Source organism: Penicillium samsonianum (assembly GCF_028829775.1).
Source record: "Penicillium samsonianum strain IBT 33392 chromosome Unknown utg000001l_segment0_segment0, whole genome shotgun sequence".
NCBI classification, from domain to species: domain Eukaryota; kingdom Fungi; phylum Ascomycota; class Eurotiomycetes; order Eurotiales; family Aspergillaceae; genus Penicillium; species Penicillium samsonianum.
The window spans coordinates 4,007,710-4,022,085 of NW_026643259.1; the positions used below are offsets into that span (position 1 = coordinate 4,007,710).

General features: G+C 49.8%; 6 protein-coding genes across 6 annotated transcripts; 3 read left to right on the top strand and 3 right to left on the bottom strand.

Moving 5' to 3' along the window:
* Window positions 1-645: 645 nt before the first annotated feature.
* Window positions 646-1,730, top strand: pmeA (putative pectin methylesterase; the record flags this gene model as incomplete). Its single annotated transcript, XM_057274251.1, has 3 exons — window positions 646-1,085; window positions 1,137-1,249; window positions 1,315-1,730. The coding sequence occupies 3 exons, from the start codon at window positions 646-648 to the stop codon at window positions 1,728-1,730; spliced, it is 969 nt and encodes a 322-aa protein (XP_057142430.1).
* Window positions 1,731-1,958: 228 nt separating this feature from the next.
* N7471_001531 (cytidine deaminase family protein) lies at window positions 1,959-2,354 on the bottom strand (the record flags this gene model as incomplete). The annotated part of the gene is made up of 1 exon (XM_057274252.1): window positions 1,959-2,354. One exon carries the CDS (start codon window positions 2,352-2,354, stop codon window positions 1,959-1,961), a length of 396 nt encoding a protein of 131 aa, XP_057142431.1.
* A 744-nt stretch (window positions 2,355-3,098) lies between these two features.
* Window positions 3,099-4,073, bottom strand: N7471_001532 (RING finger protein; the record flags this gene model as incomplete). The annotated part of the gene is made up of 3 exons (XM_057274253.1): window positions 3,099-3,378; window positions 3,698-3,877; window positions 3,985-4,073. The coding sequence occupies 3 exons, from the start codon at window positions 4,071-4,073 to the stop codon at window positions 3,099-3,101; spliced, it is 549 nt and encodes a 182-aa protein (XP_057142432.1).
* Window positions 4,074-4,980: 907 nt separating this feature from the next.
* On the top strand, window positions 4,981-8,396 carry N7471_001533 (uncharacterized protein; the record flags this gene model as incomplete). The annotated part of the gene is made up of 4 exons (XM_057274254.1): window positions 4,981-5,235; window positions 5,289-5,554; window positions 5,613-7,683; window positions 7,737-8,396. 4 exons carry the CDS (start codon window positions 4,981-4,983, stop codon window positions 8,394-8,396), a joined length of 3,252 nt encoding a protein of 1,083 aa, XP_057142433.1.
* A 288-nt stretch (window positions 8,397-8,684) lies between these two features.
* Window positions 8,685-10,195, bottom strand: N7471_001534 (aminotransferase class I/II-fold pyridoxal phosphate-dependent enzyme; the record flags this gene model as incomplete). Its single annotated transcript, XM_057274255.1, has 3 exons — window positions 8,685-9,121; window positions 9,175-9,317; window positions 9,376-10,195. 3 exons carry the CDS (start codon window positions 10,193-10,195, stop codon window positions 8,795-8,797), a joined length of 1,290 nt encoding a protein of 429 aa, XP_057142434.1. The 3' UTR covers window positions 8,685-8,794.
* Window positions 10,196-10,488: 293 nt separating this feature from the next.
* Window positions 10,489-13,066, top strand: bioDA (adenosylmethionine-8-amino-7-oxononanoate aminotransferase; the record flags this gene model as incomplete). The annotated part of the gene is made up of 5 exons (XM_057274256.1): window positions 10,489-10,670; window positions 10,732-10,825; window positions 10,873-12,206; window positions 12,264-12,841; window positions 12,894-13,066. The coding sequence occupies 5 exons, from the start codon at window positions 10,489-10,491 to the stop codon at window positions 13,064-13,066; spliced, it is 2,361 nt and encodes a 786-aa protein (XP_057142435.1).
* Window positions 13,067-14,376: the final 1,310 nt, after the last annotated feature.

Below are 14,376 nucleotides of genomic sequence, written 5' to 3' on the forward strand. Positions count from 1 at the left end.
TCTCCTTTTCTCTTATCATTTTTCTCTTTTCAAGTGTTTTGCATGTGGAGGCTTCCAATGTTTCGACGGGTAAATAAGACAACCTGAAACGCCTCTATTTTAGCCCCAGGCCCGCCATTCGAGGAATAATTTCTTCAGTGAATATCATTTCATCATTCTCAAACAGAGATACTGTTGTAGGGCCCAGAAATTCTCTTTGATTACCCAATGAATTGTCCTCCGGTTATTTCTCCACGTTGATTTCCCCCGATCTACGATCTGCATGTACCCTGCATGTCCACTTCCTTGGAGCCACGGGGTGCGCAACGTGGAAGTTCGTACAAGTACCCGTACTCCGTGTCCCATTGAGAGGAATGAGACAATTAATATACTGTGGATATAATTGCCTAAATATGTTCCCCCCTTAATAATGAAAGCCGAGGAAGCCGAAGGAACATCACCGCTTATGGAAATATCTCGGAGAAAATATGTCTCATGTCTCATGAACTATACAAAACTCCGGTGGGAGCACGTGGAGTCTCACCTTGAAACAACGTTCGTATACTAGTTTGATCAGATCTAATATCTATAAAAGCGTACTCCGGATGGAGTACATAAACCGGCAATCTTTCCCTTCTCTCCGGTAAAACAGCAATTCCCACTAAAATGCATCCACACAAGTTCCTCCTCGCAGCCCTATCCCTGGGCACGGCTGTCCTGGGTGCACCCGCTGAACTAGCCACTCGCGCAGCCAGGACAAGTGCCCCCGCAGGCTGCCTGACAGTCGGTTCTGGCGGGAAATACTCGACTATCGGCGCTGCACTGACTGCCCTCGGCTCTTCCTCAGCGGCGGCTTGTATCTATGTTGCAAGTGGCACGTACAAGGAACAGCTTACCATCAACTATGCCGGTCCTCTGACTTTGTATGGTCAGACCGTCGATGCGGAGACGTACAAGGAGAACACTGTTACCATTACCCACACGATCTCTTCGCCCGTGGCTGGCTCGCTGGACAAGAGTGCTACTGTAAATGTTGTCGCTGATAGGTTCAAGATGCACAACATCAATGTGGTGAATGGATTCGGGAAAGGTGCGCAGGCTGTTGCGTGAGTATTTATCTCTTGCTTCGGTATTTGAATTTTGACTGACTATACCAGACTCGTCGCCAATGCCAATAAGCTCGTCTTCTATGCATGCCAGTTCACTGGATACCAGGATACCCTGTACGCCAAGTCGGGAACACAGTACTATGTCAACAGCAAGATTGTTGGTAAGTTATTTTCTATCACATCCATCTATCACATCCATCTATCTCAAAATGCTAACAATTCCCAGGTGCCGTGGACTACATCTTCGGTGCCGCCTCCGCCTGGTTCAACAACTGCGACATCGTCTCCAACGGCCCTGGCGCAATTACTGCTAGTTCGCGCCAGACAGCCACCGACAATACCTGGTATGCATTCGAACACTGCAATGTCAAGGGTGCGTCTAGCGCTGTGCTCGCTGGCACTGTATACCTTGGCCGTCCGTGGCGTGGCCTTGCTCGTGTCATCTACCAGAACTCTAACCTGGGTAGTGTGGTCAATGCCAAGGGATGGACTCCAATGGCGGAGGGAGCTACGCCACTCTACTATGAGTATAAGAATACTGGGGCCGGGTCGGATACTTCTGCTCGCCAGTTCTTGAGTCCTATCTCGGCGGCGGTCACGAAGGAGACTGTTTTGGGAAGCGACTATGCTACTTGGATTTGATTCAAGTTATCAGTGGACCATGGAGTCATACCAGGGTCTAGTTTGGTCAAATGTATTTTAAGAAGGATATGGTCTTGGAGAGAGACTATGCTGGTTGGACTGACTTTAGTTATTAGTGAACTATGGAGTCGATCGGGGTCTAGTTCGTTGAAATGTATTTTTAAATTGGCCCGATTGTTAATGTTTCAATGGTGTGATACTTGTGCAAATATATATTATGTACACATCTTAGTCCCTAGGCTCATAAGAATAAGGCAACAACTCATCAATAGAGACAGATTTGACCTCCCCACCCTTCTGCACAATAGCTCGAATCCCAGGATGCAAATCACGCAGCACCTGTCGACAGCGACCACACGGATTGAGGATAGCTCCATCCTGGCCGTCTTCCCCAACAGCAACAATATGCGATAGACGAGGAGTCCCGGCACCCGCGGCTACACCGAGGACCACGAGCTCGGCACATGGTCCGCCCGTGAAGTGAAACACGTTCACGCCGGTGAAAACTTGGCCATTGGTTGAGAGGGCTGCGCTGGCTACGCTGTGGATATCTGATTTGGGGATTGCATTGATAGTCGTTCTTGCGATTTTGATGAGGTTGGTTTCTTCGGGAGTTAAGTCCATTGTGACGGATGAAGATCCGATGCTTGATTTTTGATAGAGGTATGTGTGATATGTTGGGACCTAAATCAGGAGAGGATGCAAGTATGCACAGAATTTGTATATATTTGGGGGAAATAAAAAGAAAGAGGGAGCAGCTTAAAAGTTGCCTCCATAACAGACGGGGGAATGCGGAGTTCCGAGATAAATTTCCTATTCCGGTGCCCGATTACTCAGAGTTCAAAGTTGATTGTTGCGGATGATGAGAGTATACGATCATGATAATTTACTGTATACGTTCCTGATGTAAGGAAATCTGGAGGTAGTATGAAAAGAGGGCTGGGAGTAAAGTGTTGACCAGGTCATCCTTTGAAGGGGTCAAACTACGCCATGAAGGTGCCATTCGGCCGGTTACATAGATCCCCTTTCTATCATAACCATGGTGATCATAGTTCCCTCTATTATGCTTGCATGTGGATACATAAAACAAGGTCTTCCTCTGAGGTCTATTTAGACAGATGGACAATAGATGTATAAATGTAGATCAAAGAGCTGAATGAACATGATTCATGTCACGTTGATGGATATCTCAAAGCAAAAAAAGGCAAGAAAAAGTAAGGTGAAAACAAAGTAAGGAAAAGCAAGAAGCCGTCGTGATCGCACGGGGCCAATCTTGGAGGGTATAACCGCTGACAATATCAATGCAAATTGCACTTGGCAAGCACACCCATAGGATCATGCATGCAGCAAGTCAAGTATTTCCGGAAATTATCCTCGTGTCTCTTGCCCTGGCGAATACGAAGCTTGGCAGATCGGGCACTTGTAACGACGGTATTCAAACCAGGATTTCAGACAATCTAGGTGGAAGGCATGCTTGCAGCGATTCAGTACGAGGACCTCGCTATCGGGTGGGGAATGCTGTGCCCCGCAGGTGCAGCGGGGGTCTGGCCGTGTAGTCGGGTTGTGGTTGTGCTGGCCGTGGGCCAGAACGGCTGGGTCGGGACAGGCGAGGTATGGGGATGACGACAGTGCTGAGAGACAGATGGGGCTGGGCGAGTTAGCTTGTTTCTAGAAGATTCAGGCAATTTGTCCGGGGTCATTTGGCCGGTCTGCTTATCTCTAGCCAAGACCACGTGTGTTTATCCAGGAACGGGGCGAATTGGCATTGGGGGTATTCGCGGGCAAGAATGCCTTGCCCAGAAACGTGAATTCGCCTCCATGAAAACTCGTCGATCCTAATAGGGCGGAGGGACCGAGCGCCCAGCCCTAGTGTCCCCACACTATATCATCGAGCCGCAGGGCCAAGAGGTTCAAGGAGGAGGGCCCGGGATCGGAGACCGGTGGAATAATGAAATATCACAACTTACCAAGTATCTTGGCCGTATTGCTGGGCATTGGCAGGCACGTTTTGTTCTTCCAACCATCGATCCACGGACACAGGTTGGCCCAACACGTTCTGCAACTGTACCTGATAGACCGGTGGGAGAACTCGGGTTTCGGCCATTGCACGCATGGCCGTGCGTCGCCGGTGATGCCACATGATCATCCTAAATGGAAAATCATACAAATCAGTGATCGGCACGTCAGAAGTTCGAGAACAATCGTATGCATGAAGCGCGGGGGAATGCCAAGACTCTCGTGCCTCCGTACTCACACCGGAATCATGCTGATCAGGGAAAACAGCGCAACGGCCCCAATCACAACCCCGATTATCTCCTCTCGGGGCATAGAATTGTCCGCCATGAGTGGAGGGTCATATGAATTCTGGGTCCAAGCGAAGAGGATACGAGAAGAAAATAAAAATAAGGAATTGGAGTATCGCCTAGTAGTAGACCCAATGAGAAAGGAGAAATAAGCGTAACGTGAGACAGTGCAACCTGGATCGGATCACTCGGGTCAATTATGTATTCAGGCACCGTGTCCCCAATAACAATCGATGGCCCATTATCTGAGGCAACAAAGCAAGTTAAAATCGGATTTTTGCCACATAAGAGTAGAAAAATGTCTCCGGAGAAGTGGGCGGATTTGAAGCGGAGGAACTCTCGAGCCCCGAAATGCCAAGAACTTCCAAGAGCCAAGAGCCAAGACGCCCAGAGGTGGGAAATAAACCAGAGAAACAGAAAGCGACAACCGGTCCAGCCAAGGAATGCCAAGAATTCTCCGCACCAATCAGCGTCGTAGAATACTCGCGTGGGACCGACCGAGGCGTCGCCCAGAGTGGTTTGCGTCATTGTCTGAATTGGGAAAGTCAGTATGATGCGCCAAGAAGAGTCCGCTTGATACCGAAATCTGGTAGATGAAGCTGATTGGCCAGCAAAACATCATTATGCTGGTTCCCCGGATGTCGTACACGATTTCCACCAGATTATCTCCGGTCTTAACAGCCGGTTATCTTTCGCCATCCACTGGCATTCTGATCTTATTTATACTCTGAGACATCCCCCCCGGAAGAAAAGAAAAGAAGGTTGTTTCATAGAAGTGTGCCTATTACTCAAAGTAATTCCGGTGTATGGACTCTCATTCTCTTACAGATATCTTCTATAAGTTGCCCCCTTAAGAGCCTCATAGAAGTACATCTTTCACTCAATTTACTCAATTCACTCGAATATCTCAACTAGAGACACTCTCTTACCATTCGCGAAATCGCGAAATGTCGCAGGAAGCCCAAAAAGGCTCTGGCTCTGACAGCCCTGCTGACATTACACAACAACCTCTCTCACAGCCCGCCCATAGTCTCTCCTTTGAAGACGTTATCGGCGAACTCCAAACCAATTCTGATGATGGCCTGACTTCTGCAGAGGTCAAGCAGCGCCTTGAGAAATATGGCGAGAATATACTTGAAGGAGACGAAGGCGTCTCCTTGGCAAAGATTGTCATTCGACAAATCGCCAATGCTATGATGCTGGTAAGTCAGAAGCCGGAAAGAGCCACTAAAGAGTGATTGCTAAGAATTTGTAGGTCCTCATCATCGCCATGGCCGTCAGTTTCGGCATCCAGTCCTGGATCGAAGGAGGCTTCATCGCCGCCGTAATCGCTCTGAACATCGTCGTCGGTGTTTACCAAGACTACGCCGCAGAGAAGACTATGGACTCGCTGCGATCGCTCAGCTCGCCCACAGGTGTAGTCTCTCGCGACGGCAAGACCGCAACTGTTCCAGCAAATGAGATCGTCCCCGGTGACATGGTCGAATTGAAAGTAGGAGACACTGTTCCTGCCGATGTCAGGTGTGTACCGCAACCCCCGCACAGAATGCATAAGAACTCCCATCTAACCCCTTCGCAGACTTGTTGAAGCATTTAACTTCGAAACCGACGAAGCACTGCTAACCGGCGAGTCCCTCCCGGTCCAGAAAGAAGCAGAGGCCATCTTTGAAGTCGACACCGGCCCAGGTGACAGACTGAACATCGCCTACAGCTCGTCAACCGTGACCCGAGGACGCGCTCGCGGTGTCGTTGTGGGAACTGGAATGAGAACCGAGATTGGAGCTATCGCACAAGCCCTCCGTGGAACCGACTCAAAGCGTCGCCCTGTTAAGCGTGGACCTGAAGGCGAAACAAAGAAGAGATGGTATATCCAGGCCTGGACATTGACAACCACTGATGCCATTGGCCGGTTCTTGGGTACTAATGTTGGTACACCTTTGCAGCGGAAACTGTCCAAGCTGGCGCTTCTGCTCTTTGCTATCGCTGTTGTTTTTGCGATTGTCGTTGCTGCGGCGAATAACTGGCGCGGTGATAGCGAGGTTATCATTTATGCGGTTGCGACTGGTCTGGCTATGATTCCGGCCTGTTTGGTGGTTGTGTTGACAATCACTATGGCCGTCGGAACGAAACAGATGGTCCAGCGCCATGTCATCGTCCGGAAGCTGGATTCCTTGGAGGCACTCGGTGCTGTCACCAATATCTGCTCAGATAAGACTGGTACTCTGACCCAAGGCCGCATGGTTGCAAAGAGGGCTTGGCTTCCATCCCTGGGAACTTACTCAGTCGGTGCCTCGAATGAACCTCTCAACCCCCAAGACGGTGACCTGAGCTTGATGGCCGAGCCCCCGATCAAACTGGGCGCGGAGAATTTGGGTGATGTAGCGTCGCCAGATGACTTGTTAAAAGACAATGATACACTCAAAGACTTCCTTAACGTCACTGCCATGGCCAACCTGGCCCATCTCCACCAAAGTGCCACTGAGGGATGGCAGGCTCGCGGCGAACCCACAGACATTGCAATTCAGGTTTTCGCCTCTCGATTTAACTGGGGTCTGGATCGCTGGACCAAGGGCGAGAAGCCGATCTGGCAGCAGAAGGCGGAGTACCCATTTGACTCAAGCGTGAAGAAAATGTCTGTTATTTTCTCAAAGGGCGACGACAACTCAGAGAAGAGTCGCGAAATGATTTTCACCAAGGGCGCTGTCGAACGTGTTCTCGAGGCGTGCACTACCATCAAATGGAAGCCTGATTCCGACCCTGTTCCAATCGACGATGAAATGCGCGAAGAAATATTGCAGAACATGGAGGCTTTGGCTAAAGAGGGTCTTCGTGTGCTCGCTATGGCCGGTCGTGAGAACACTGCCCCCGCAAAAGAAGGCGGCGACCCTCTTCCCCGTGAGGAGGTCGAGAAGGACTTGTCTTTCTACGGTTTGATCGGTCTCTATGATCCTCCTCGTCCGGAGACAGCTGGGGCTATTGCCCTTTGCTACAAGGCTGGAATCTCCGTGCACATGGTTACCGGTGATCACCCCGGTACTGCGCGTGCGATCGCAGCCCAAGTTGGGATCATTCCTCCAAACATGGATATGATCGCCAAGGACGTTGCTGATGCTATGGTTATGACGGCTTCTCAGTTTGACAAATTAACCGAAGACGAGATTGATGAACTTCCCACCCTTCCGTTGGTTATTGCTCGCTGCGCGCCTAATACAAAGGTTCGCATGATTGATGCCCTACACCGTCGTGGGCGCTTTGTGGCTATGACCGGCGACGGAGTTAACGACTCTCCCTCGCTTAAGCGGGCTGATGTCGGTATTGCTATGGGTCAAAATGGCTCTGACGTGGCTAAGGATGCTTCCGAGTTGGTGCTATCTGATGATAACTTTGCTTCCATCATCAACGGCATTGAGGAAGGTCGTCGCATTTTCGATAACATCCAGAAATTCGTTCTGCATCTTCTTGCAGAAAATGTTGCTTTGGCTTTGACCCTGCTTATTGGATTGGCCTTCAAGGATGAAAACGACCAGTCTGTCTTCCCTATCGCCCCTGTCGAGATTATCTGGATTATCATGATTACCTCTGGTCTCCCTGATATGGGCCTGGGAATGGAGATCGCCGCTCCAGAAGTGATGGACCGGCCACCGCAAAGCGTAAGTCCCTCTAAAACCCTTCCCCAACAATTCAATTTACTAACAAACCACAGAAACAAGGCATCTTCACCTGGGAAATCATCATCGACACCTTTGTATACGGATTCTGGATGGCCGCTCTCTGTCTGTCAGCATTCTCTCTCGTCATGTTCCAATGGGGCAACGGCGATCTCGCCCAGGGCTGCAACACGCATTACAACGATCCCAGCAAACCCTACGACTGCGACACAGTTTTCCGTGCCCGCGCTACTACCTTTACCTGCATGACCTGGTTCGCCCTCTTCCTAGCATGGGAGATGATGCACCTGCGCCGCAGCTTCTTCCAGATGCAGCCCAACTCGAAGAAACGCTATACCCAGTGGATGCATGATATCTGGCGCAACAAATTCCTCTTCTTTGGTATCATGACTGGTTTCGTTCTTGCCTTCCCTATCATCTACATCCCTGTTATCAACCACAGTGTCTTCAAGCACAGCAGTATCTCATGGGAGTGGGGTATTGTCTTTGTTGAGACGGTGCTTTTCTTCCTTGGTATTGAGAGCTGGAAGTGGTGCAAGCGTGTTTATTTCCGTCGCCAGGACCGCAAGGCTGCAGCTCGGGGTGATCAGCCTGGTGGTGACCGTCGGGATCTGAGAGATTTCAGTCGCTATACTACTATGGACCGCTCGGATACTCAGGCTAGTGAAATGAAGGTGGAGCAATCTATGGTCTAGATATCTAGATGTCTAAATGAACAAGTAATTTCAAATACAACCGAGGACCTCAAATTAATATAAATAGGTCCACGCTACAATGTAGATGCTCATAAAGATGTAGACCTATTTGCCATTGATATTCTATGGGGTGGACCGCCTCTATCAGCCAAGGGATCGAAGCAAGTCTCAGCTTATGAAGAAATACATAGGTTCATGGGTACATATGTATTTTAAACAAAGGAAAGCTGTAGTTAACAAGATGCCTTCACGTAACTAGATAACTTAGTATCATGTTACAATAATCAGGCTGGATTGACGACTGTGCAACATGGGAATCTAAATCTAGTAGGTCCAATGGAAATCCGTCTATCTTCAACCAAGCTTTACGGAGATGCAAATCAAAGTACCCCATACTTTCATAATTTTGACGCATTTTTGTGACTTTGATCGAGCCACGACTGAATTATCCGTGTCAAACCATCGATTTCTGCTTCGGTGTTTCCTGCATGCAAACAAACTCGCACTCGCTCCTTTCCCTCGGGAATCGTCGGCGGCATAATCGCTCGAACAATGAATCCGTTCTCCTGGCATAGGCTCGCCAGCTGTCGTGGCTGCGATGTGCGAAGGGAGATAATGGGAGAGGTGGGGAAATGGTCAACTTCAAACATGACTGATTGATATGTGTGGAGGCCATCAAGCCGTAGTCGGAGATGGCGGATCACCTCCTGAAGTCGGCGTTGTAACTATGATCCAGTTAGCTGCTGGGTATTAAGATTCTGAAGACAGATCAACTTACTGATTCAGTTTCACCAGATGATAGGAGCTCGTATGCTGCGCGAATCGATGCCAGGAATGGGAATCCTAGAGCGGTGGTATAGATCAAACTCCGGGCATAGTTGATCAGGTAATCCCTTGTCTCCGGTCCACAGAGAACCATGGCTGGATACGTGTCAGTCGGGTATTTCAAGGGATGATCAACCTAGATAAGACAACATACCTCCGTGACTCGCTAGTGCCTTGCCGAATGTGTGTACTCGGATGAACATGCGATCCTGAACACCAAGTTCCTGAACCACCCCAGCACCCCGCGGTCCAAATACACCAGTCGCATGCGCTTCATCGACGTAGAAATATCCATTGCCGTGAGGTAGCAGCTCATCAACAACCGCGATAAACTCCTTGATGGGAGCGACATCGCCGTCCATGCTGTAGATGGACTCAATGAGCACGAAGACATTGCGAGTGCCTTCCGCAATTGCTGGGTCTTCACCTATCTGCGATTGTAGAACCTCCCTCAAGCCAATCGGCGAACTGTGGGCGAACATCTTCCGAGGACCGGCCCGCGACAGACGCATGCCCTCGTGGGCACTGGCGTGGATGAGCTCATCGTACAAAATCACATCGCCTGGCTGGGGGATGCTGGATAGTACGCCAACATTGGCGTCGTATCCGGAATTGAATAGAAGTGCTGTCGGGGCTTGATGGAATGTCGCGACAAAGTTCTCGAGCTCTTCCGCGTAGGCCGAATTCCCGTCTAATAGCCGGGAACCTCCGCTGGCAAGGGGGAATGATGGCGGTGTGTTGTTCAAAAGTGCCAGAAAGCGTTCTCGGTATGCGGAAGATGTTGACAGTGACAGGAAGTCGTTGGAGGAGAAATCCACAGCTGTCCGGGGTAAAACGGTCAGCCTCCGACGGGAAGATTTGGCTTCCCGGCGCGATAATGCGGCGGATAGTGAGTCAACGAGGGTTTTGGGCGATGTTGTCCTCGATGTCTCCGATGTCCTCGGTTGAGTATCAGTCATTGTATCGGCTTTCATGATCTCATTGACGTCAAATTCCCTGATGTTCCTGTTCCTGAGCGCGGTCCACAGGATATCCACGAGCTATCCACTTTATTTTTAGTTTCGAATATTGTTGATTGTTGAGATTGGCAACAGAACAGATCCTATTCCCCAAAGCCAAGAAGTTCAAGTCGTTGAGAAACCCAACAGGAGAGCCCGGTGAAATGCAGAAAATGTGGAGATTTGGCGTGGAGTCGGAAACTCAATGCAGGTTGTCTCTGCCGAGGTCTCTCTTTTGGACTTCGTGACTCACTTCACTTCATATCATCATGCCTCCGGTCGGCGCAGCGCTCTGGCGCAGTTTACGAGCCCACCAAGTCTACGGGGCTAACACGGACGTGGGGAAGACAATTATCTCCACAGTGTTGTGTAATGCCGTTCAACGCCAGAAACAGCAGGCCGCATTCCTCAAGCCCGTGTCTACAGGGGCATTGGATGATGCCGATGATCGGTAGGCGAACTTTGAAGCAATTCAATTGAATTTAATTCCGTTCAATCGCTGACGGTCGCAGACACTTGCAACGTTACGGCGCCGGGACGCTCACCAAATGTCTTTACCAATTCGATGACCCAGTGAGCCCGCATTTGGCAGTAAAGGGTAAATTTGTAAGTGCCCATTTTCCTAATTAGAAGACACCAAGCTCATCGCGTAGGTTCCACGAGATGATGATCTCCTCGCGTCTATACATAACACGCTGTCCGGATGGGCGCGGTCGGACATTGACTTCGCCCTTGTTGAGACCGCCGGGGGCGTGCACTCCCCCGGCCCTAATGGCAACTCACAAGCAGACTTGTATCGACCCCTCCGGCTGCCAATCGTGCTGGTGGCAGACTCTCGTCTAGGAGGAATATCTTCTTCGATCTCTGCCTACGAGTCATTGCTCCTCCGTGGCTATGATGTCTCATCGGTTCTCTTGTTCCGAGATGAGTACTACCAAAATCACGAATACCTCCGTGATTACTTCCAGAAAAAGAGTATTCCCTTGGTGTCTCTACCAGCACCTCCAGCCCGACCATCGCAGCTGGACGCCGAATCCCAGTTAAGGGACGAGGAGGCCATGCTCAACTATTACCAAAAATCCGCAAATGAGTCGGAGATCCTCCGACTGCTTGAAGAGATGTCCGTCAACAACACCGAGCGCATCCAGCGCCTGGAAGAGATGGCCGACCGTGCGCAAGAGCTGATATGGTACCCCTTCACCCAGCACCAAGGCATGAAGGCCAAGGACATTACCGTCATCGACTCAGCGCATGATGACTACTTCCAAACATTCGGCTCCAACACATCCAAAGATACCCAAAGCGAACTGCGCCCGACATTCGACGGATCTGCTTCCTGGTGGACTCAAGGCTTGGGCCACGGGAATCCCGAGCTATCACTATCTGCTGCTTATGCCGCCGGTCGGTACGGACATGTCATGTTCGCAGGAGCTGTCCATGAGCCAGCACTGGCGCTTGCGGATGATTTACTGAAGACCATCGAAAACCCGAGGCTTACTAAGGTCTTCTACACAGACAATGGAAGCACGGGGATGGAAGTTGCTGTGAAGATGGGTCTTCGCGCTTCATGCGACCGGTACGGCTGGGATGCCAGCCAGGAGCAGATTGGTATTCTTGGACTCAAGGGTAGCTACCACGGTGACACCATTGGTGTTATGGACTGTTCGGAGCCTTCAACATTCAATAAGAAGGTTGAGTGGTATCGTGGTCGTGGCCACTGGTTTGACTTCCCTCTTGTCAAGATGGTTGGCGGATCTTGGAAAGTTGAGATCCCCGGTGAGCTGCAGGCAGAACTCGGCGAGGATGTTGATTTCGCTTCGTTGGGCTCGGTCTTTGATCTCAGCCAGCGTCTTGAGTCTGCCACTGCCCAGCGTTACAAGGAATACATCCGTCGCACTATTGAGGATCTGGTCCAGCGCCAAGGGGTGAAGTTCGGTGCATTGATCCTGGAACCTGTCATCCTTGGTGCGGGTGGAATGCTTTTCTGGTAAGAATCCAGTAGTGCAATCATTCATTTACAAATGAACTAACTATCTTCTTCTAGTGATCCCCTCTTCCAGAGATGTCTGACCGATGTGGTCCGCGACCACCCAGAGCTGTTCTCCACCAACGCTCCAGCTCCCAAACAATCTCCGTCGTGGTCCGGCCTGCCAGTCATCTTCGACGAAGTCTTCACTGGACTGTACCGTCTCGGTCGCCGGACATCCGCATCTTTCTTAGGTGTGCACCCCGACGTCGCCGTTAACGCCAAACTCCTTACGGGCGGGCTGATACCGCTTTGCACGACTGTTGCTAGCGAGGAAATTTTCGATGCTTTCTCGAGTCCGGAGAAAAGCGACGCCCTCCTCCATGGCCACAGTTATACCGCCCATGCCGTTGGATGCACGGTCGCTGTTGACTCCCTGAAGACCATGGCTAAGCTTGATACTGATGGATCGTGGGATGCATTCCGCGCTGACTGGCGTAGCAGTTCACCTGCTACTGTTGATGCTTCAACTCCGGATGTGTGGAGTGTCTGGTCACATGGTTTGCTTCAGGACCTGTCTTCCACCAACTCGGTGGAGAGCGTGTTTGCCATTGGAACTGTGCTTAGCATTTCGCTGCGTGATGCAGCTGGTGGAGGTATGTTCTTGGGACCTGAAATCAAGCATTGATAAAGCTAACAACATTGCAGGCTACAACTCCAATGCCGCAAAGGGACTGCAGCAGAAGCTGGCTGTTGGCGGTGATCAGTTCAATGTTCACTCGCGCGTCCTCGGCAACGTGCTTTACCTGATGTCTAGTGTCACCTCGAAACCCGAGTCGCTCCGAGAGATGGAGCGTCTCCTCCGATCAGCATTGGTGTAGGTAAGTCATAGATAACAAACCTATATACGAAAATGTCAATTGAATATTTCAGCGCATCGTACTGTACAGCATCTGCACCCATTCCTAGCAAATATTATTCCCATCAATAAACCAATTCTAGGCACTAGGTTCAATATTTCCTGGTCTCACGGCCGGAATTTCTTATATACTTCCCTTGATGAATGAACCTTCTGATACGCACTTTAAATTTTATCTATCGATGACTACACCATGACCGTCGCGAATGACCTTGTGCCGATTTAGCTATACAAGATACAATGTCTCGGTGTTTGTTGCTGTGGGTAAGCCTATCTTCTGTTGTACTAGATGCACCTAGTTAGGCGAGATTAACAATACAGGCCATCGAGTCCTATCTGTGGTTGTTTACTACTAGGTCAATCCCAGTGACTTCATTGATTTTCCCCATAAAATAGTATATGAGTCTCTACGTTGTCGGCCCCAGACCTGATCCACCTTCAAAGGTTATGACGTTGTCTTCCTGGGTCAGAGAAAGGACCTCGACGTTATGACAACCTTTACCACCCCGCCAAAACGAGACACGGCTATGCTTCCCGCGTATGGGCAACTGGTCATTGCATTCACGGATGATTCCGGCCTTTGGACCATGGGTTATCAAATCAAATTGGGTGGCATTACTAAGGAGGAGTTTGTGGAGCAGTGTGGTGAGATCAACCCTTTCATTAACTACCATTACATGACGGACTCCACGAGAACTGGGAGAGGTGGAGTGCTTTGGGGGATTGACTGAGTGCGGAGAAGGATTATTCGGGCATTTGAACTTTGAGTTATGTTGGGATTTCTTGCAACCCGGGGTCGTCCGGGGGAAGTTTGGAGATGCAGGGGCCAGAATGTGGAGGGAGGTACGGAGTACAATATAGTACATAATAGGTACGGGGACTCCAATGTTTCTAGTTTGTGATATACAATGAATTGTCCCGATTAGGAAGGTGTTGTATAAATATTTATAATAGTATCTGCCCTAAATCATCTGCATTAACCTTCGGATATGCGGCTTGCCAAAATAGCCGAACCATAAATGTCTGCCTATGCGGGATTGGCAAGGCTTGACTAAAATTGATTTTTTTTGTGGTGGCAAAAGAACTTCACTCCAAGCCCCACAAGTTACTCTTTGTGTGTTCCTGGAATCCTTAATTTGATTTGCCGTCTCTCAGGTACGGAGTACAATCTACAACGTACGTATACTATTCATTCATTTTCACAATAACTGAGATTATTTGCATAGAGCAACCCATAAACGAGTGCACATCTTGGCATTTGGTAACAGCTTG